Source organism: Ascochyta rabiei, chromosome 19 (assembly GCF_004011695.2).
Source record: "Ascochyta rabiei chromosome 19, complete sequence".
Lineage (NCBI taxonomy): Eukaryota > Fungi > Ascomycota > Dothideomycetes > Pleosporales > Didymellaceae > Ascochyta > Ascochyta rabiei.
In genome coordinates this window covers 856319-877433 of record NC_082423.1, presented here as the reverse complement: position 1 = coordinate 877433, position 21115 = coordinate 856319, and the positions used below count along the sequence as shown (strand labels likewise).

General features: G+C 54.7%; 7 protein-coding genes across 7 annotated transcripts, besides 13 other annotated features; 5 read left to right on the top strand and 2 right to left on the bottom strand.

Annotated features, from left to right (window-relative positions):
- Positions 1 to 1160: 1160 nt before the first annotated feature.
- Positions 1161 to 1191: a tandem repeat.
- A 6-nt stretch (positions 1192 to 1197) lies between these two features.
- Positions 1198 to 2293, top strand: EKO05_0010429 (Lytic cellulose monooxygenase (C1-hydroxylating); the record flags this gene model as incomplete). The annotated part of the gene is made up of 2 exons (XM_038943129.1): positions 1198 to 1443; positions 1499 to 2293. 2 exons carry the CDS (start codon positions 1198 to 1200, stop codon positions 2291 to 2293), a joined length of 1041 nt encoding a protein of 346 aa, XP_038794246.1.
- Positions 2294 to 5829: 3536 nt separating this feature from the next.
- Positions 5830 to 6195, bottom strand: EKO05_0010428 (uncharacterized protein; the record flags this gene model as incomplete). The annotated part of the gene is made up of 2 exons (XM_038943178.1): positions 5830 to 6118; positions 6176 to 6195. 2 exons carry the CDS (start codon positions 6193 to 6195, stop codon positions 5830 to 5832), a joined length of 309 nt encoding a protein of 102 aa, XP_038794248.1.
- A 771-nt stretch (positions 6196 to 6966) lies between these two features.
- Positions 6967 to 7593, top strand: EKO05_0010427 (uncharacterized protein; the record flags this gene model as incomplete). The annotated part of the gene is made up of 1 exon (XM_038947085.1): positions 6967 to 7593. The coding sequence occupies one exon, from the start codon at positions 6967 to 6969 to the stop codon at positions 7591 to 7593; it is 627 nt and encodes a 208-aa protein (XP_038794249.1).
- Positions 7594 to 8078: 485 nt separating this feature from the next.
- EKO05_0010426 (uncharacterized protein) lies at positions 8079 to 8463 on the top strand (the record flags this gene model as incomplete). The annotated part of the gene is made up of 4 exons (XM_038943160.1): positions 8079 to 8125; positions 8177 to 8246; positions 8302 to 8360; positions 8406 to 8463. 4 exons carry the CDS (start codon positions 8079 to 8081, stop codon positions 8461 to 8463), a joined length of 234 nt encoding a protein of 77 aa, XP_038794250.1.
- Positions 8464 to 9269: 806 nt separating this feature from the next.
- On the top strand, positions 9270 to 12696 carry EKO05_0010425 (uncharacterized protein; the record flags this gene model as incomplete). Its single annotated transcript, XM_038943156.2, has 2 exons — positions 9270 to 9592; positions 9639 to 12696. The coding sequence occupies 2 exons, from the start codon at positions 9270 to 9272 to the stop codon at positions 12694 to 12696; spliced, it is 3381 nt and encodes a 1126-aa protein (XP_038794251.2).
- A 382-nt stretch (positions 12697 to 13078) lies between these two features.
- Positions 13079 to 13084: a tandem repeat.
- Positions 13085 to 13138: a tandem repeat.
- A 75-nt stretch (positions 13139 to 13213) lies between these two features.
- Positions 13214 to 14266, bottom strand: EKO05_0010424 (uncharacterized protein; the record flags this gene model as incomplete). Its single annotated transcript, XM_038947086.1, has 1 exon — positions 13214 to 14266. One exon carries the CDS (start codon positions 14264 to 14266, stop codon positions 13214 to 13216), a length of 1053 nt encoding a protein of 350 aa, XP_038794252.1.
- Positions 14267 to 14660: 394 nt separating this feature from the next.
- Positions 14661 to 14677: a tandem repeat.
- Positions 14678 to 14713: 36 nt separating this feature from the next.
- Positions 14714 to 14777: a tandem repeat.
- Positions 14778 to 14801: 24 nt separating this feature from the next.
- Positions 14802 to 14836: a tandem repeat.
- A 26-nt stretch (positions 14837 to 14862) lies between these two features.
- Positions 14863 to 20629, top strand: EKO05_0010423 (Phospholipase D; the record flags this gene model as incomplete). The annotated part of the gene is made up of 3 exons (XM_059637751.1): positions 14863 to 15107; positions 15169 to 20556; positions 20623 to 20629. The coding sequence occupies 3 exons, from the start codon at positions 14863 to 14865 to the stop codon at positions 20627 to 20629; spliced, it is 5640 nt and encodes a 1879-aa protein (XP_059493734.1).
- Positions 15111 to 15171: a tandem repeat.
- Positions 15194 to 15259: a tandem repeat.
- Positions 15649 to 15820: a tandem repeat.
- Positions 20078 to 20096: a tandem repeat.
- A 62-nt stretch (positions 20630 to 20691) lies between the features above and the next one.
- Positions 20692 to 20721: a tandem repeat.
- Positions 20722 to 20767: 46 nt separating this feature from the next.
- Positions 20768 to 20864: a tandem repeat.
- Positions 20865 to 20878: 14 nt separating this feature from the next.
- Positions 20879 to 21115: part of a mobile genetic element that runs on past the window's edge.

Here is a 21115-nt window from a genome sequence, read left to right as displayed (position 1 = left end):
CAGACGCTGACTAAGGCTTCGCAATTTACACGGGCGCCTCGCCGAGGCAGGGCGAAAAGAGCCAAAAGCCAAGACCACGTACCTCAGCGTAACGCCGCACTCTGCGCGAGACACGACGCTGTGTCTCTCAACATGTCTCGGCGAGAATAGATGCATGGGGTGAACAACTCAAGCAATCTCCTACGTTCAAACAGCGTAGTCGAGGCTAGCAAAGACAACGGACGTATTGCGACAAAGAGGCACGATCGGCGGTCGACACCATCATGTAAATGCCTTCTGAGGCACAAGCATGGAAGAGATATATCGATTGTTTGATGGGCAAGACTGAAACATGAAACGGACGCAAGCCAAGACGGGGACCCACCGCATGTCAAACGGAAAAATGGCTCCATCGATGGATTTCATCACTACCTCCTATTCGCTCCACAGCTTCTAGATCCAGAAGACATGATCCGAGGTCCACAGACAAAGCGCGAACACGACGAACGCGACGAGCCAGGAGAACAAGGCGGACAATGACCCCTCTTACGCGTCGGAACATCTTGCAGCCACCTCACCAGCCAATTTCGCGATCACACGAAGGATCGAGTGCAATCTCCTCATGACGGGGCGGCAGCATGAGGAACAGAAGCAACAAAACAGCATGACGATGATGACAATGACAGCGCATGGTGTCTCCTTAGACGCTCCTTGACAGGCGGGTGGGTGGGCTTTCATCGTCCAAGCCTTTCGTGATGTTTCATGTTTATCGTCACCTCGGACGCCATTTGACGGGCCAGGATCGAACGCGGGCAATCTCCCACGAGAACACCAACATGAGTTTTTCTGGGTCGTAGGATTCTACCAGCCTGGATTCAATGTTCTGAGGCAACTAGGCAGCGCCGCACTGCCCGAACTGGAGCTAGTGCACGTTGAACTGAGCTTGGCACAGGACGGCAGCATGGGGCTTGGCAGTGTCAGGACCACACTGCAACTGACACGGCAGCACGGTGCCGACTACGCGGGCTGTGTATAAGAGACTTACAACTTCCACTTGAAGAAGGCCAGGCTTGACGCTCACACTCTTTACATACGCTCTTTAGCATACGCTCACTTTCGACGACTATCCATTCAAACATTGTTCATACTTCATTTCTTTGACTATACCAGTTTTCTCTCCACAACCAACCAAACAACAACCAACCAGCCAACATCAAAATGAAGTACTCCTACGCTTTCGCCCTGGCCGCTGCCCAGCTGGCTTCCGCCCACACCACCTTCCAGTCTTTCGTCATCGATGGCAAGGACCAGGGCCAGCACTTCGCTGTCCGCACTCCTTCCAACGGCAACAACCCCATCAAGGACGTCACATCCACCGCCATGATCTGTAACGGCGGCACCAAGGCTGACGACACCCTCGAGGTCGCGGCTGGCTCCGACATCACCTTCCAGTGGCACCACAATGTAAGCTTCAAGCGAAAGCGTGATGTGTGAGCTTTGGATCTGACAATTACAACAGGACCCCGCCACCGGGTCCGGTGACGCTGACGAGCCCATTGCTGCTTCCCACAAGGGCCCCGTCATGGTCTACATTGCCCCTGCCGAGTCTGACGGTGAGGGTGCCGTCTGGACCAAGCTCTACGAGGACGGTCTCTCCGGCGGCAAGTGGGGTGTTGACAACTTCATCGCCAACAAGGGTCAGATCACCATCACCCTCCCTGACCTCGCCGCTGGCGAGTACCTCATCCGCCCCGAGATGATCGGTCTCCACGAGGGTAACCGCGAGGGTGGCGCTCAGTTCTACAACGGCTGTGGACAGATCAAGGTCACCGGCTCTGGCTCTGCTTCACTCCCTGCTGAGGGTGTCGACATGACCAAGGCTTACTCTGCCTCCGACCCCGGTGTCCTGTTCGACATGTACTCCGGTGCCACCACCTACGAGGTTCCCGGTCCCAAGGTCTGGGACGGTGCTTCCGGCTCGGGCTCGGGTTCCACTCCCTCCAAGACCGCTGCCGCCTCGTCCACTGCCGCTACATCTGCCACCGCTACCAGCGCCGCTGCCCCCGCTACTTCTGCTGCCGCTACTTCTGCTGCTGCTGAGGCCACTCCCGTCCCATCTGAGGCTGCCACATCTGCCGCTGCTACCAGCGCTGCTCCCGCTCCTTCCGCTACCCAGGGCTCCGGCTCCGGCTCCGGCTCCTCCACTCTCCCTGAGGAGTTCACCATCCAGGAGTTCATTGCCTGGTTGAAGGAGACCACTGGCGCCACCGGTGCCTCCAAGGCCCGCCGCCACGCCCGCTCTTTCTTCGGTTAAGCGTGTCACTCTCACGCTTCTGCATGACATGTTTGCATAGCCAGGCATCACGTTGGGAACTTCATTGGTTGACATTTTTGGAGAGGCTGCAGTCTTTGAAAGGATCAAGCCCCACTCTGCTTCTTCTTTGCCCGCTACTGAGTAGCTTCACCCCATTTTCTGTAAATATAGAAACTATGATGAATGGATTTCGAAAAGCGTTGCTACAACCTTTCATTGTGTCTTGTGTGAGCCTTGTGACCAATTGTAGAGTCTTCCGTGTTGGGAGAATGCGGTGGTCCTTTGAAAATCCTGCGAAGCAGTCTTGTTGATATCTCGGGCTCGACCTATGATGAAAATGCTACTGACAAGGGATTTGCGTGTTAGTCATAGTGCGACAGTGCATAGCATCCAGAGTCACCACCAGCTTGTCTAGAACGTTGAAGCTCAGCAACCAATTCATGCCGCTTTTTTTTTCTACAGCGGAAGAAGTGGGTCTTCGCATGTGCCTGCCCACGTTGCCATACCCAGCTAAAATCGACTAACATGATTCTGCTATTGATTCAGTACAAATTCCCAGATCTTGTCGTGCCAACCCGATTGCGGCTATAGGCTATCCCATAGAACAGTCTGATGCTGATGGTGAAAGCTTAAAAAGTGCTCTCATTTTGTTTGGTACATCCAGTCCTTCCGCAGCTAGTCCTAACGAACACCTTTGGGGCAGAAGCTACGCATGTGAGCCTCCATCGGAGTGGTTGAGAACGGCTGAGTGCCTAGGCTCTCAGAGTTTATACCTGGAGTGCAATGGCTTCTTTGATAGCCTACTCGGCGATCTAGATACTGTCGAAATATTCTGATTGGAGGACGAATTATCATATCATGGTTCGCCTCAACACCCAACCAGAGAATGGTCCTGTTGATTTCACGGATTGCAGAGCTGATACGGCTACCTCAAGAATCTAACCAAAGTCATAAATTTTGCATGTTCTGCCTTCATATATAAACTTCTCTCATGTCGTCTCCCCATCCAACGCAAACCACATCACATACTTCAAACCTCACGGCTCTACCACCATAACTTATTCTCCGCTCAACCCGTCAACAACAGAAAGGATGACTCCAAAATCCACCAAGCCATCTTCTTCCATTACGGAGAACATCATCTACCGTATCGAGAACATTCTCGAGTACGAATTCGAAGACATCGAGCTCTGCTGCAGTGCAGTGCGAGGTGGAAAGAAGCAGGACCGCCTCATATCTCTGCTTTCCCTTCCGATTTCTAGAAAAAGCGGAACACTTGCTGCAGCAGCAAGAGAATGCGGGATTGATAAACTGCTTCCGAAGCGCAGGCAAGACGAGCATACTGGTACGTTTGTGTCGATCCACAATTATAGCTATTGTTCAAGAACTAAGAGAAAAGTAGATGGGAGACTAGCCAGAGTTTTGAAAGCGCTTTTAGGTGCTGTCGTCGAAGACTCCGGTGAGGAAAACGCAGTGTGTGTCGTTGCGCATAACCTTGGCCTCTGGAATCCAACGCCGATTCCTACTGCGCAGCCAGTCGTGCAGGATTTACTTGGTGTGAAGGAACTCAAGTATTTTGTGCCTGGCTGCAAGAGGTTTTCGGTACTGGTGGTTGGCAGTTTGATCTGAATGTTCTTTTGCTTCGGTACCACTGATTTTTGTTCTGTGGACGTAACGATTTGTTATGAGAGACATTTTAGAGTTCTGAAATACCGATTTTCATTTCAATTCGTGCAGACGTTGTAGTCTACTTATGTGATCTTCGATCAAGTCGCAGCTGTACCTTAATACCGGCTGTCTCCTGGGACTGTAGACTGGCCATGTTTGCGAACTCAACTCTCGGCATGATCAGTCGTCGCTTGAACCACGGGTTGTAAAATTTGCTGAGAGCTTGACGCAGAGCCTGTTGCGGATTTTTCTTTTCTTTCTGGGAGATAACATGTGCTCTAACTCTACTCAACATCATGACTTCTCGACCCGAACAGTACCTATTTCGGATAGTGCATGGGACTACACTGCCCCTGGTAATAGTTCAACGGTCGCACCCTGGGCCATAATCGCCTACTTCTGGCATTATCGGTCATGGGATAGTGTCCAACCCATCATTACAGCTCTTAACCACCCTGAAGTTCAAGCATTTCTGTATATGGCTCCTGCATGCGGTACCGCTTGCAGTATGTATTTGCACAGCAAAGGCAGAGATGAAGCTAGATTGACAGCTTTCTGGACCGGTCTCGCAGCTTCTGTATTGCTTCGAATTGTTCTCATCGTTCCGCTACCGACCATCGAGATAGACCTTGCGGACGAGTGGCGATGCGAGATTTGTAAGTGGGCTACAGTGTTGCTTCTGTTCTACTGCTACGTTGATTGTATATGGATCGTCTAATGGGATATAGCTGATAAAAACTCAGTAAGTCCAGCCTGTTCTTCCTAACGACTGTTCAAGATGTGGCTGATAATTATCAGAGCACGATCGAGTCTACGCAAGATGCGCAAGAGCTTGTATCGAGAATAGACGTGAGACAAGAAATAACCGGGCATTAAATGGACTGTCAAATCCAAACACGTATTGTCTTACCACAATATTTCTATACGTCGAGCTATCACCGCCGAGGGGTTTGTCTTCGCTCCGATATGCTGCACTTTATCTCGTCTTCTGTCTGCCGAGACTACTGGAGTCAGAACCATTGAGATTCTGACAATGATCGTTATGTCTTCTATGTATACTCTTGCGTACGCAGTAGTGAAACGTCGAAAAAGTGCAAAGTCCACCAGAGAGGTCTATAAAGAGTCATGGGCCGAAATGAAGTATCCCCTTCCAATGCCGGGACTAGGTACACTCTATAGTAGCCCTTAGTTGAATACGACAGCATTTCCGTCTTTGATGGCGGTGGAGCGTTGACACAGCTTGCGAGAAGAACAAAGTTGCTCTGGTCAATGCTGGTGGCGAATGCATGTTGCTTGGAGCCTGAAATCAGACTGCAACGGACTATGCGGCGCCGTCCGCACTTTTACCCTGCTCTCAACAGATATCCTACAAGGTTATACGCTGACGTGGAGTTTGAAACATTTCCTTGTCGCGGACAGCTTGATGTGCAACGCAGTCTACATAGGATTGTGAAGTCCTTGATGAGTCGTCCAGCTGGTGTCGTAGCTTGAGATAGACGTGAGACTCAACGTAATAAGAAGCATGCTGTATTGCATAGTTTTCATGAAAGATTTCCTATGGTCGTTACGCTGTGTGATGAAGCTGTTGGGAAGGAGGCTGGGCACTGACGGCACAGCAATTGCTCCACGATCAATCGCTACGACTCAGCTCGGACTGCTTAAAGATAACTTAAACACGCAACAAGAAACTGAATAAACAACGGTGGCTATTACAGTACATGTCGTATTTCTCTTAAAAATGCTGCATGCGAAGAAGTCTGGAACGTACTTTTGTAGGTATGTGTTGATGGAGAAGAGCCATCGAACTTGTAATTATATTCATCACTTGGCCAGCGTGAGAAGACCTCGGCGGTCTAGTTCGTATTGAACTACAACAGCCCAATGGCAATGTCTCCCTTGATTTTCGCGATGATCCGGATATCTGCTTCGAGATCCAGTTTAATATGTACCTTCAAACTGCCCTTGACGTCCTTGTTGTCAAGGCCGAAACCTGCATTTGCGTCCCTGTTCTCAGCGTTGCTGCCGTTGGTGTTGTTACTGGCAGGACTGTTGCCTCCACCGACCGAGGAGAGAACTCCTCCAGCGTCTGGGACATTACCAAGGATTCCCGCTGGACCACCCCGGTTTCCTTGGGCGTTGCTGGTCGCATTGTCGTTCCTGAAGCACGTTCAGCATTGAACAATGGTTGAATGAATCCACAATTGGCCATCGTACTTCTTGTCCTCACCAGCCATTGTGCTCTGCGATCTCTTGCGTTCGGGTGTTTCTGCTGGAATGGCCACTTTCTCTTAGGTGCTAAGAAGCAGGAGTGATATCTGGCTGTTGGACGAGGGAGCATGCGGCACATGCTTTAAAGCCCCCCTGGGAAGATCTGACATCTTTCAGCCACAGATATGTAGCTAGGGTTAGCGCACTGTGATCAATCATGCAGACGACGAGGCGCTCGGCGCTTTGGGTAAGAGAAGTCCATGGTTTGGAGGCTTTTTGAAGATCTTATGCGCCTCCCTGTCCAACGGAGCATAGCTCAGAGAGCGTTTTCCGGAAATGGTAGTCGTCCTTGGGCTAATGCATGTTTGCAGGTAGGGAAAATAGGGTTTAGAAGTCGACGTGCAGGTCGGCGACTGTGGATTGCTCGAGCGATAAGCGATTGATGCGTAATGCTCGTCACAAGCTGCAGAACCTTCTCGGACAGGTCGATCGATGTCCTGGTCCACGGATGTGAAGCTGTCCAGGCGACGCTAATGATGGTGGCTCACCCGGTTGGTGCATGATTGGAAGTGCATGCAGCCGCAATGGTGATGCGCCGCCTATCGCAGATTATTGGCGAACGGGAAGCGGAACCACAAGAAAGCAAACATGTTCAAGGTCATCAATACCAGCACCTGAGTAGGTTTCACAAGTGCCGTCCTGCAATCCAGCTAGAAGTCTGCCTCCAGACTTTGTTTGCGGCATTCACTAATAGTCTGATCTCCAAGCACCTATAAATTTCAACCACCACCTCCAGTATGGTTTTTGGGCTCATATCGCTGGCGGCCACGGTGCCAATGGTCGCAACTTCTGTCCTGAGCCTTCAAAGTCAAGCCGAGAATACGAAAAGCCACGGCATTGATGCGGAATGGAAGACCGACAAAAGCCATATGAAATGCCGTCCTTCGGCGAGGACGCCAGAGGATCGTAAAGAACTGTTTAAGGACAGCATAGTCGTGCTTCGCGAGGGGAAATTGTACGTGCAGCTACCTTCCTACCATGGAGAAGCTTTACACCCCTTCTCCGGTTATTATCTACCGTATCCGGATTCGAACTTCGAAGGTCTCGTCTCAACGATCTCAGATGAGCCACCACAGCTGAACTGGATACACCTGGACACCAGCTCAAAGATTTATCAAATCAGATACGGCCTACGAGCAGCAGCAGAGCAAGGTCTGACTGGCCCTTGGGGTGCGCGGGTCTGTTGTGATGGGGAGATACGCTTCCTCATGGAGAACTGGGAGGGCTCTATCGCTGTCGAAACCGAGGAACCAGGCTTGTGCAGTTCGTGCTTTGATCGTTATGATGACGGGCTGAAGGGAAAGCTGGCTCGGGACCAAAGAACCGTAGAAGTGGAGCTCATTCGTATCGCCATTGAGAAGTGATGCACACGCTCTGCCACTGCGCTGCGGAGACAGAATGGTGCACAACCGTCGCCGCTGGTTGTGCAAAGCGTGTAGATACAGAGCGCTTCCTCGTATTGTCGCGTCGACGTAGTACAAAGTACACGAGTTGTGTGCGGAAGCTTCGGAAAGGCCAATGACGGAGAGGAGAGCAACTCAGAGGCTAGATAGCGCGACAACAACCAAAGAGGGTAACGGATTGGAGACTGTCCAATAGACATACGTGCTAAAGGTACTCGTTCCGGAAACAACGTTCAAGCGTGTGTGCTGACGCATGGTGTTTGTGATTCATGTTAGAGCGGAATGACGTAAGACACAAAACCAAACTTCAGCCTCCTCCAAATCCGCTCAGACACATTCATCTTCAGTACTCCAGGTATCAGCATTGCTTGTGCTCACTATCTTCCAGTCTCCACACGAAGTGACATCTCGAATCTTTGGTCCTTGTTCCACAACCTCTTACAACAATGTGTGACTGCGTGCCGCTCCCCATCGTTTGCTTCCAATGCGGAACGTACGGAGATGCACCTCCCTCATGTTTCAGACATGTGCTGACCTGAAGAAGTGATCAAAACCCCTGCCATTGCAAGGTCATTGGCCCTACGATTGGCTTTGTGATTACAGTGTGCATGGCTGTAAGTTCGACGTTCACACTCGGCAAGGCTTATGGCTTGCTAACAGTTATTGCAGATCGTCTGCTGGCCAGCGTCTTTGTTGTGCTGCTGCTGTGCGACAGATGCAGGCAAGAAGTAAGTGAGATGCTCATCCGTTCAAACACGTACTGACCATGACAGGGTTCTTGCTTTACCGGTGGATACAGGCAATGCGGTCAGTAATGCCATACCGATATGACAGGTTCTTGTGCGACAGCCACGAGGTGCCTATCCGTTCCTAAAATTCCGCACCATGGACTGCGAAGTGGGACATGGGCTCTAATCTTCTTTGGACCTTGCCATGGTCAGCTCTGAACTTTCTTCACTACTAGACATGCACCAACTCGAAGGTGGCTTGTCTATATTCCTTCTTATAATAATGACCTATCAACGAATTTTCAATAACGACTGTGGACACAGCCAATTGTCATCTTGGCAACGCTCCTTCGGGTATCTCGGCACCTTGCATTCATACGGCAGCCCGCAAACATATACCTAATACACATATTTCACCGAAACTGGAATCAGAATCTAGCGTTATAGAACAAAGCTGAGCTGGTGAATCTAGATTGGTGTTGGTAACGACGTTGTCTGCCTCCTCAAATAATCGATTAGTCACGTGGGTGCGTGTTCACAGCTCCAAGGATTTCCTCGCTACTGATACTGTGATTCCGAATAGAGCAGTCCCGCTTGCAGATCACTTACCGTGGCCCCGATTATGCGGGCTCGCGCGACGCGCCTTCACTTGGACGCTTTGTCTTTGAACAATGCTCGCTTTAACTGAAAGTGCTCAGCTACGCCCTGTTGTAGGCAACTGACTCATCGAACTCAGACATTGCGTTGTTTGGAGGCCTTAAGCAGTGCTATTTGGTTGGCTTCGCTCTTGGTAGGTGAGGTTACCTACCGTCCAGACCACGGCTCCACGCCACTGTTTGTATGTTTTCTTGTTGCGGCGCTCGCGACGCGATTTTACCTCGTATGAAGTATTCTGAGGGGGCTTCCGAGATGATAGACACTGTCACAAAGCATTCTGTGTTGAGCACAGATGTCCTGACCGACACTGACAAAGCACTCGCGATCAGCAACGATCCACAACCAGAAGACACTCCATCACGCGCAGCCGTGAGCAACCTCACCATGTCACACGGACACGTTGGAATTTGGCCGCTCGACGAGGTTGGATACGAACATGTTCCTGCGTACACCCATCCAGATTCTCTTTCCAATACAGAATGTTGTTCCTGGTTGGAAGCGCTACAAGCCATTGAAGAACACGACTGGTCCTTCGTGAAGCAGGATGACAGATGCCAGTCCCCCAACAACAACGCGTAAGTTGTTTGTGTCTACAAGCTACAACTTCGCTAATATCATCAGAAACCACAGTGAAAACATCTCCGAGACCACACTGCAGTCACTGGGGCGTTCACCCTCTACTCTTATACAGTCCGTTGAAGATGAATCTTCCCAAGTTCCAGCGAAGTCATTGCATGGCGGGGCAGATTACCTCGATTTGAAGCTGGCAGACGGACATCAACTCTCGCCCTTCACCTCGGACAACGACATCGCAAGCGAATGCGCAAACCCCTCTATTACGGAAATGGAGCCATGCAGTTCATACCAGAGCATTATGGGGACAGTGGAGCTGCAGATTGCACATACTAAGAGCAGTTCACACGAACTGCCCGACTCAGTCCCGGCAGCGCTTGTTGAAGAGGAGCTCTTCCATGCTTCACATGCCGAAGAAGTGCGAGATCTGACGATGCATGGTGGGGTGGGGCTACAAAACCAAAAAGGCGATGAAACATGGAATCCGATCGACGGCGGACCGGTGGTTGACTGCTCAACGTCGTCGGGTTTGGTACCTCCCCGAGCGCAAACTCCAGTTGATGGGATGCACGTCAAGCAGGCCTTGGAGATGGGATCCGAAGATTTTGTCCATTCTGTTGACGAAACAGTGGAATCGACGAGCTCTCCGCATATCAACGTTATTAGAGGGGAGCACGATGTTGCTCCTTCCAGTAATGGCGAACCCAGTGACACCACCAGCCCTACCGATACTGTGGCCACTTCTATCGCAGAAGTCCCATCGAATGTCACCGAGACGCCGGAAAAGCATGCCGACTCTTCTCAGTGTGCCAGTCTGTCAATCGAGATTGACATTGACGAGGTTGGCAGTCCTATCTCTCCAATCGTTACACATGCCGTGACCGAACAGCTCCGAGATGCTGGCAATCAAGACCTGATTGAAATCGAAGATATGCGAATGACAGATATAAAGAAAGAATCCCAAGAGGCCACACAGTCACCGCCAATTATCGCTGATGCAAGCGCCGAGATCAAAAGGATCAGATCCTTGAGCCCTCCCGACGAGAAATTCTTAGGACGTGACGTCGTCAGCTCTACAGAAGAGATATCTGACGAAGAGAGCTCTAGACAATCTATTGGATGTGTTCCAGGGGCTCAGAACATCCGACCCTCTAGCCCATCCGCAACATCCGTCAGTCCCGTTCCAGGATGCGATAACCGGTCCCTCTTCACGAAGGTTCCCCAGAGCCCTATCATCGGCCAGGACACATTTTTGCAGGATACGGACATAGAGTATAGTGCGACTGAACACCAAGCGGCCAACCCTCTGTTGCCGGGCCTACAGCTGCATGAGGCTACCTCAAACATTGATCCCAGCAAGTCCTACTCGCCGACCAACTGCAGTCAACACCCAGCGCTTTCTCACGCCGCTGCGATTGAGCCAACGGCAATAGTTTCCAGACCAGAACTGCCTGTACTCGTACCAGCAAGTCAAGGCCCCTCAATTTCACTGGCAATTCCTGCTCCTTCGCCGATCAATGACATGTCTCCGATCATGTTAGCACTCGCTATGTACAGGTTGGACACTGCAGAGTCTGTACTTGGTCTGAAGTGGCCGTTTGCTTGCGTAGAACCGGTAGTGGATGTGACAGAAGGCCCAGCGACCAAGAAACGAAAATTGAGCCCAAGCATTGAGTCTGCCGTCGAGAAGAGCCCTGGGGCGAACGATGTAGTTGGTGAAGATCACGGTGCTCTGGAGGCACCGGAACAAAGCTTGGCCAAAGAGATGGTGGTCGAAGAAGCACGCGAACGGGAGGAAGACTCGACGGTTCTTGATTCGCAAAACAAGGCAGTCATGCAACTGGACAGCGCAGTGATATGCACACAAGCCACGAACTCTGTAAGAACTGATGCCGAGGCACAGGTCGACAGCATCGCAACTCTGGGTGCGAACATGCCAACTGAAGAAGCTTCTGCCAATCCAGCCGACCCTGTAGCCCCATTGATGGCTGCGTTGAGTAATTCTGCCGAAGAGGGGGTCAAGCGCTACAATGAACGAAATACAGAGAGTCATGGGCGACGTCTGAACTCAGACGTTCTTCCGTGGTTCACCGGGCCTTGTATTCAGACCACTGACGTGGACATGCGAGAACATATCACGAGTGTCTCATTGTCACCACCTCCAGAGCTCTCGATCTCAGCTCCCAACTCCATCTCCAAACCTCGTGAGCCTGGAATCAATTTCAAACCGTTGCAGCCGGCAACAGACCAAGAGCCGATTACCAGAACAGAAGCCCTCGATTCGAAAGCGCGTAGACACGACTTGGACGAAGTTATACAGGAACAGCTGGCGTGCGAGATGGACATTGGCAAATCGAATAAGCCTAGTGAGGCTGACGAAGAGTCAAGCAGCAAGTCCGCCATCCCAGCCGCTGTCGCTGTCAAAACAGAAGAGGCTCGTGCAATACAAGACACCGTCGCAGCGCCCAACGCGTCTACGCCAGCGCCCCAAACCCAGGCAGTCAGCGCCACCGCACCCCCTCCCCAAATCACAGACCCGCAAACCAGGCCCGTACTCCTGCGCGAACTCGACCTCGGCTACGGACGGCGCATGACGCGCTCGCAGACACACAGCACCGAAGAGGCATCGTCAACACGTTCAAAGCGGCGACACGACGAGCCGAACCCCGTGGCGGAAGCGGCAGACGTGGTAGAAACGAGCGACGCAGCTCGAAAAGACAGGATAGCAGGAGAAGCAGCCAGAGCCGTAAAAAGCAAGAAGGCCACCGAAGCACGGAGCCCTCGAAGCACAGCCAGCGCGCGGGGCAAGAGGAACCAACACGGCTTCGTCGTCGACGGTGCGAAGCGGCGGCGGACGCGCAGCGAGGCGATGGAGACCGACGCGAAACCAAACGCCCAGGCCGCGTCCCGATCCGAAACAGCACCGAGGGCGAAACCGGCTGCGAGCGGTATCTCCGCGGCCAAATCTGCTGTGGGAGGGAAGACGCGGTCCAGGACCAGATCCATCGAGTCCTCTACACCCACGCCCACCCAGATGCCCGGCGCAGTGGCCGAGGCGAACAGAGGGCGGAGACTGAGGAGTTGGAATGAGAGTAGTTGTATGTAGGCAGTAAAGGATAAAAGTAAGAAAAAAATACAAACAAAGAACAGTGTAGTTTTTGTTCCTGCTAAAAAGCTAGTGTTAGTGCGCACATATACTTACATACCCTCTTTACTATATTTTATAGGCCTGTTTTCTGCTATAACAGCAATAGAGTATTGCAAAGGGTTAAAGTAGCCTTCTAACAAATATGCATCTATCCTATACCACAGAAGTAGAAAGATGGAGAAGAAAGAAGGATACATATCTTCTTGTATAAGATACAACGTAGCACTAGGCTGTGCTCTGTTATTACGTGTGTAGGTTTAGTGCAGAGGCTGTACGATTAGGGCCTAGCTTGTTATAAGTGTATAGTGTTAGAGAAGTGAATGTATAGGTGGTGGATTACAAGTATAGAAATAGAGAGAGAAAAGAAAGAAAGAAGGAAAGAAAAAAAAAGAAAAGAAAAGTATATGGTAGTAGACTAGAGTATAAAGTGAAAGAGGTGTGTATACGTAGGTAGCGTGTTCATACAAAGTCAAGACTACATCTTGCTTCCACGCCGCCCTTGGGCAGGGCCGTCTTCGTTGGCCAGGATGTGGCAGAGCCAGTGGGCGGCTTTGTCTGCCATTTGTTTTGGAAAGGCGTGTCCGACGCCGTCGAAGAGGACGTCTTCGAAGGCTATGTCCAGGGTGGGGTGGTCGCTCAACAGCTGCTTGAATTCCTTCAAGAAGGGCTCGGCGGCGGCATAGGGCACCAGTTTGTCGTCTCGCCCGCTTAGGTTGAGTATCTGTTTCCCGCCCAGCCGTTCGCTGGCGAGTGTCTTGAACCGGTCCAGTGCTGCCTCGGAGGGCTCGGGGTCTGCGCCCGTGGGGTTGAAGGCGCCGGGGAGGAGGAGGCCTGCAGGATCGTAGTGGGCGACGGCGTCCTGGAGCGCACGGGGGAAGTGTTTGCTCCCGAGGAACTCGCACCCCGGCGGCGAGGTGTCGGTGTAGGTTGGGAGCTTGGAGAGGCGGGCGCGGTCTGTCATGAGGCGTGTGTAGTCTGGGCAGCCAATGGCGACGACGCCGGCAGTGATCCTGGGGTCGGAGAGAAGACAGTGCCAGGTGGCGTGTCCGCCGAGCGAGATACCGAGGGCGAAGTGGTTGGTGATGCTGGGCGAGGACGGGGTGTGGAAGATGTAGCTCTCGAGATGATGGATGAGGTGCGAGCAGTCTGTTGCGGTGCCGTGGTAGCAGCTGAACATGTCCTGGGCGTGGCGCGGGTTGCCCTGACGCCATGCCTCGTTGTGTAGTTTATCGACGAGGCGCGAGCCGTGGTTGCGCTGGTCGAAGGCTGCGGCGATGAGGCCTTTGGATGCACGCTTGGGGTGGGCGTTCCAGGCGGAGATGATGTGGGCGGCGGTGGGGGCCATGGCCTCTTTTGTCTGGAGGCGGGGGTTCAGCAGCCAGAGGCAGGCGAGGGAGGAGACGTCGGAGGGGAGCTCGGCGAGGCCATGGACGGTGACGAGGATGCCGGCGATGGTGAAGGTCTGGGCGGAGAGGGTGGGAGGGGTGGAGGCGTGCGTGTGCTCGAGGGGATTGTTGGTGGCTGCCATTGTAGGTCGAGCTGCACAGAGGGCCAAGGCGGTCAGAGGGTCAAGTCGAGCTGGACGAGGCCAAGGCGGTCAGAGGCCAAGGCGGTCAGAGGGCCAAGGCGGTCAGCAAGGCGGAGAGCAAGGGGTTCCGCTAGATTGGCCGGTGATGGGGCCAAGAGGGTCCCACGTCGAACTGGCCAACGCCTGCTACGTGTGCGGCCCCGGGTTGACGACGACGTTTGGGAGCATCGTATCGTAGCCCGTGTGCGCTGTCCTCTTGCCTTGTGCTTTTCAGTGCTGCTGTTTGCCTTGTGCTTTGCAGTGCTCCTGTTTGCCTTGTGCTTTGCAGTGCTCCTGTTTGCCTTGTCCTTTGCAGTGCTGCTGTCACGGCGCAGTGAGAGCGGTCGAATACGCGCACACACACACACACACCATGTCCATGTCACCGTCCAAGGCCATGGTAGTCTAACGAGCCACGAGCCACGAGCCACGAGCCACGAGCCACGAGCCACGAGCCACGAGCCACGAGCCAGGCCAGCGCGCAACCAAACAACAGCCGCACGCAACCACAGCACCGCACCGCACCGCACCCAGAGACAGGGCGGACAGCCAGCAACATGGCCTCGTCCCCGCCCCCGTCCTCGTCCTCGCCCGCCGACCAGCCCGCCGCGACGTTCCTCGACTACCGCGCCCGCACCGACACAGCAGCAGCCCCGGCCAGCCCCTCGCCCGCCCGCAGCCCCGGCTTGCAGGAGGAGATGCACGCCCCGACCAACGGCGCCCCCAAGATCACCCGCTCAGCACCCACGGGCTCGCCGCTGTCCGCCCAGGAGCCCAGCGAGTTCCCCTTCCACACGCCCGTGTACGCGCCCCTCCCAGCACCCGCACTCGCCCCCAGCACCGCCCACGCCGCGCCGACCCAGCACGTCGAGGCCATCGACCACGCTGCCCCCGCGCCCCCCGCGCCCCCCGCGCCCCCCGCGCCCCCGCGCCCCCCGCGCCCCCAGCGCCCCCAAGCCCTCGTCCCACGCCTCCCATGCCTCGACCAGCTCCTACTACCCGCCCTTTGCCCCCGTCTCGAGGATCCCCACCGCCGACGGCGAGCCCGTCGACGCAAGCGCCCCCAAGGAGCGAAAGAGCGTCCAGTTTGCCCGCCCCGCCACCTACGGCCCAGACATGGCCGCGCCAAGCTCCCGCCAACAGTCGTGGGAGGCCGACGACGCAAAGCCAAAGCCCAGGAACAGAGACGACTCGACGCTCATGGGCAAGCTGAGGGCCCTGGCCGCCCCCATGCAGAGCCACGGAAGAAGCCACAGCGCGAACCCAGTGGGAACCGCTTCGCCCCACGCCCAGTCCCCCCATGGCCCCTTGTCGCCAGCCAACGAGCGCGACGAGTTCCGCTTCGACGGCAACCACGACAGCGAAGCCGACGCCGACGCCGACGCCGAGTCCAGTGCCGGCGAGGCCGCCTCGAAGCCCACGCAGAAGCGCAAGAGGAGCCGCCGATGGTTCGACGGAGAGGCTGCCGCCGCCGCCGCCGCTGGCACCGGCATCCAGACCGCCCCCACCACCCCCAAGCAGACCAGCTACTTCTCGCGAGACTCGCCCACCGCCACCCCCACCTCCTCCACCCGCCCCACCTTCCTGCGGAGAGGCACCATGAGCGAGATCCCCGAGAACGAGCGCCAGGGCTACTCCGAAGACGAGGGCCGCTCGCGCATGGGGAACAAGGAGAGCGCCTGGTCACGAGGCCTGCACAGCGCGCGAGGCCTCTCCTACGGCGGACTGCGCCGACACGATCCAAACGCAGACGAGGCCGACCCCACCACCACCGACCGCCGCCCAGCATGGCGCATGCGCAGCGAGCGCACCTCGAGTCTCAGCGCCCAGAAGTGGAAGTCCATCAAGAACAGTCTGAAGCTGCTCGGCAACCGGGCAAAGGCAGAACGCCAAGTCGACCATGCAAAGTCGGCCGAGTTGATGGCCGAGCTGCTCGCCGGTGCCCCCGCCGCCCTCTTCCTGGCCAGCATGTTCCAGCGCGACGAGCACGGCCACAAGCGCATCCCCGTCCTGCTGGAGCAGCTCAAGGTCACCATCACCGATGCCGACAAGTCGAGAGACAAGGACGGCGACCGCCACACCCCTCTGCGCATCGAGCTCGAGTACGGCAGTGGCCTGACGCGAATGAAGTGGGTCGTCTACCGGACCGTCGCTGACTTCGCCAACCTGCATCTCAAGTTCAAGGTCCAGGAGAAGCACGACTCCTTCCGCAGCCGCGTCTCCACCACCGACAAGGACGACCCCCGAGGCAAGCTGCCTCGATTCCCCCGAAGCGTCGTGCCCTACCTCCGAGGCATCAGAGGCTACGGGGCTTTGGATGACGAAGGGGACGACGACGACGAGGCCGCTGCTGCTGGCGGGGCAGCTACCGACGGCGATGCAAGCGCCACCGATCGTCCCTCGAGGGCCAAGAGACGCAAATCCTCCTTTGCCCTCCACCGGAGCAAGTCAAGCATAGGGAGCCCAGATCCAACCACGGGTGCTATCGCTCAGCTTGCGGCACGACAGGGCAGCTTCGCCGGTGCCGTCGGCCAGCCCCTGAACTCGAAACAGAACCACCACGAGCGACAACGGAAGAAGCTCGAAGCATACGTCAGGGGCTTGATCCAGTTTCTGATCTTCCGTCCGGATAGCAACCGGCTGTGCAAGTTCCTCGAGCTCTCTGCCCTCGGTGTGCGCTTAGCGGCCGAGGGCGGCTACCACGGGAAGGAAGGTCACATGATGATCAAGTCATCCAAGGGTATCGATGCGCGGAAGAGGTGGGCGCCCATGCCCATGATGACTCGACACTGGCCCAAGTGGTTCCTCGTCCGGCACAGCTACATTGTTTGCGTCGACTCTCCAGAAGAAATGAACGTGTACGACGTCTTCCTGGTCGACTCCAACTTCAATCTCGAGTCAAAGTCCTCGGGTAAGCTCAAGGACAAGAAAGCACGACAGGTTGCGAGCGAAGCCAAAGCATCGGCGACGGGCCATCATCAGCTGAAGCTCGTCAACTCGGAGCGCAAGATGAAGCTCCTCGCGAGGAACGACAAGATGCTCCAGCAATTCGAGGAGTCCATCACGTTCATGATGAGCAACACACCATGGTCGAAGCGCCAGCGATTCGACAGCTTTGCTCCCGTGCGAAGGAAGATCTACGCCCAATGGCTCGTCGACGGCCGAGACTACATGTGGAACGTCTCTCGCGCCATCAGCATGGCTCGCGACGTCATCTACATTCACGACTGGTGGCTCAGCCCCGAGCTGTACTTGCGTCGTCCAGCTGCCATCAGTCAGAAGTGGAGGCTGGACCGCCTGCTCCAGCGCAAGGCTCAAGAAGGTGTCAAGATCTTTGTCATCATGTACCGCAACATCGGAGCCGCCATCCCCATCGACTCGGAATACTCAAAGTTCTCGCTGCTCGATCTTCACCCCAACGTGTTCGTGCAGCGATCGCCCAACCAGATCCGTCAGAACACCTTCTTCTGGTCCCACCACGAGAAGATTTGCGTCGTGGACCACACGATAGCCTTCTGCGGCGGTGTCGACTTGTGCTTCGGCCGCTGGGATACACCACAGCACGTCGTAGTAGACGACAAGCTGACAGGCTTCGAGCTGGACAGCAATGCCCCCAAGGATGCGGACCACTGCCAGCTATGGCCCGGAAAAGACTACTCCAACCCTCGCGTCCAGGACTTCTTCAACCTCGACAAGCCTTACGAGGAAATGTACGACCGCAGCAAGGTCCCGAGGATGCCGTGGCACGACATCGGTATGCAGATTGTCGGCCAGCCAGCTCGTGATCTCACTCGCCATTTCGTTCAGCGATGGAACTACCTGCTCCGCCAACGCAAGCCATCTCGACCTACGCCGTTCCTCCTTCCCCCACCAGACTTCAATCCTGCCGACATTGAAGCCCTCGGGCTCGAAGGCACGTGTGAAGTCCAGATTCTACGCTCTGCGTGCGCTTGGTCGCTCGGTACTCCGAACAAGGTCGAGCACAGCATCATGAACGCCTACGTCCAGATGATCGCGACGTCAGAACACTTTGTGTACATTGAGAACCAGTTTTACATCAGCAGCAGCGATGTCTTGGGCACCAAGATCGAGAACAAGATCAACGATGCTATCGTTGACCGCATCAAGCGCGCACACGCAAACGACGAGGATTGGCGCGCGTGCATCATCCTCCCGCTGATGCCGGGATATCAGAACACTGTCGACGAGCAAGACGGCAGCAGTGTCCGTCTCATCATGACGTGCCAATACCACAGCATCTGCCGTGGAGAGACGTCCATCTTTGGCCGCCTTCGAGCTGCCAACATCGAACCAGAGGACTACATCCAGTTCTACGCTTTGAGGTCGTGGGGTGAGATTGGAGCCAACAAGATGCTCGTCACAGAGCAACTGTACATCCACGCCAAGATCATGGTGGTCGACGACCGCGTTGCCATCATCGGGTCTGCCAACATCAACGAACGATCCATGCTGGGCTCTCGCGACTCCGAGGTCGCTGCCATCGTGCGAGATACTGAAGTGCTCGACTCGTACATGGCAGGCCAACCCTACAAGGTCGGCAAGTTCCCTCACACTCTGCGCATGCGCTTGATGCGCGAACATCTGGGAGTCGACGTCGACCACATCTCCGAGGAGGAGTGGGCTAGTCAGATGTCGGACGCCGATAGCACCGCTTTCCAGACCGAGTCCTCCTCTCCCTCTTCCCCGACCGCTGATCGTGCTACCGAGCAGAAGCTTTCGGAGAACCACGCTCGCGCGCAGGAAGAGCTGCTCGAACGCGCTGAGATGCTGCACAGCTTCAACCACGACTTCGATTGGGCACAGGACAGGAACCCTCATCTCCAAAGCAACAAGAAGCCGTCCTCTGATTCTCGCGTGACACGCAATGAGACACACGAAAAGGATGTTCGTGGAGAGGGCGTGGATCACATGCGCGACTTGAACATTCGTGAGCCGAGCCTCACTCGCGGTCGCGACACCTTCCTTGACCCTCACGGGCATGAAAAGCTGCTTTCCGACGTGGCTCCCGAGGGCCTTGCCGTCAAGGACGCGCCGAAGCGAAACTCAACCATAAAAAGTCGAGGTCGTAGCAACACCACAGGCACAAAAGCTAGCGCAAGCAGCTGCGGTCCGACCGAAGGCTATGCCGGCCTCCCGCCACCCAGGCTGCCTCGTATGGACACGCAAAAGCTGGGCCTGACGCAGCTCAGTCAACTCCCTGCCCTGCCCGTGATGGACGATACAGACATTGGCGGCCCGCCGCTACAGCGCACGTTTAGCGGCGCTTCCTCAAACGTCATCAACCCTCTTCTTGCAGAAATGAGACGGCCCATCGTAACAGAAGACTGTATGCGCGACCCAATCAACGACTCTTTCTTCCTCGACACCTGGCACCAAGTCGCCGAGAACAACACCAAACTTTTTCGCCAAGTGTTCCGCTGCCAGCCTGACAACGAGGTGAAGACATGGAAGGAATACCAAGAGTACACTGCCTTCGCCGCCCGCTTCTCACAGATGCAAGGTGGTGGGAAGTCGCAGAACCAACGCACCCAAGACGCGCCCGGTAAAACTGGCCCACCCGGCACCGGCATGACCGAGAAAATCGGGCTCGCGGCCGGCAACGTAGGCAAGCAAGTCGGCGCTCTGGGCGAGAAGTTCTCAGAAAAGGTCGCCAACAATTCCGACAACGCCTCGCCCAGCAAGACGGGCGCTGTCGAGCAGTGGGCACACGAGCAGGAGAAGCGTGTAAAGGAGGGGCTCAAGCTTGATACAAACAACAACAACAACAACATCGGCGAGCAGTTCAACGAAAAGCACCCGCACTCAGCAAGGCCGGCGGACGACTCGATCGTATCTCCCATGAACGCATCTCTCCCCGACCGAACCTACACTTTCCCCGCCGCCCCACCCGTCCCAGAAAACGACCCCTACCACCCCTCCAACCACAACGACGCACCACGCGCCCGCAACGTAACCATCAGCGAACCCACCAAGCAGTCCAATGGCCCGAACTTCTCCCACCGCAACACCATGGGCTCCAAGCGCAGCCGCCGCCGCGCCACCACCAAATCCTCCTCCCGCGCCTTCCACGCCACCGACGCAGACAGCATGCTCGGCAAGGAAGACGCAAAGACGCTCATGGACCTCGTGCAGGGCCACCTGGTGCTCTGGCCGTACGACTGGCTCGAGACGGAGGAAAAGGGCGGTGGCTGGTTGTACAATGTCGATCAGATAGCACCGTTGGAGATTTAGTGAGTCCCCCCCTTTGCACTCTCCCCGCTCTACTTTCTAGATCCAGAGAACTAACAAACGCCTAGCAACTAAGCTAATCCCCTTTCTTCTCACTTGTTAAATCCTTGGCTGTAGAGCTGGTGTAGAAGGTCTGCTAGTAGTGTAGATAGTAGTAGTTCTATAGTGTTTTCCCTTCTTTGTAGAAACCATAGGGTGTACAGAGACTCTAGCTTATTTTTTATTTTTTTTAAATAGTATTTTATATTGTGTTATATTATATTATATAGTATTAATATTAAATTAGATTACACTCTATTTATACTTTATAGTCTCCTAGTCCCTAATGTTAGGCGCTGGGCCTAGAGGTACCTCTGCCAGTCTTGGCGAGCTACTATAGGGCTAGCCAGCCTAGACTATATAAAGGTGTTAGAGGTTATTACTAATACTCTAGTAATTAGTCTTATTACTACACACTACGTACCTTAATACACCTACTATCCTCTTTAACCCTATCCTTTCTTATAATTGCTTTATACACTCTTTATATTCTAATTACTCTTATATTATAATTAAAGATAG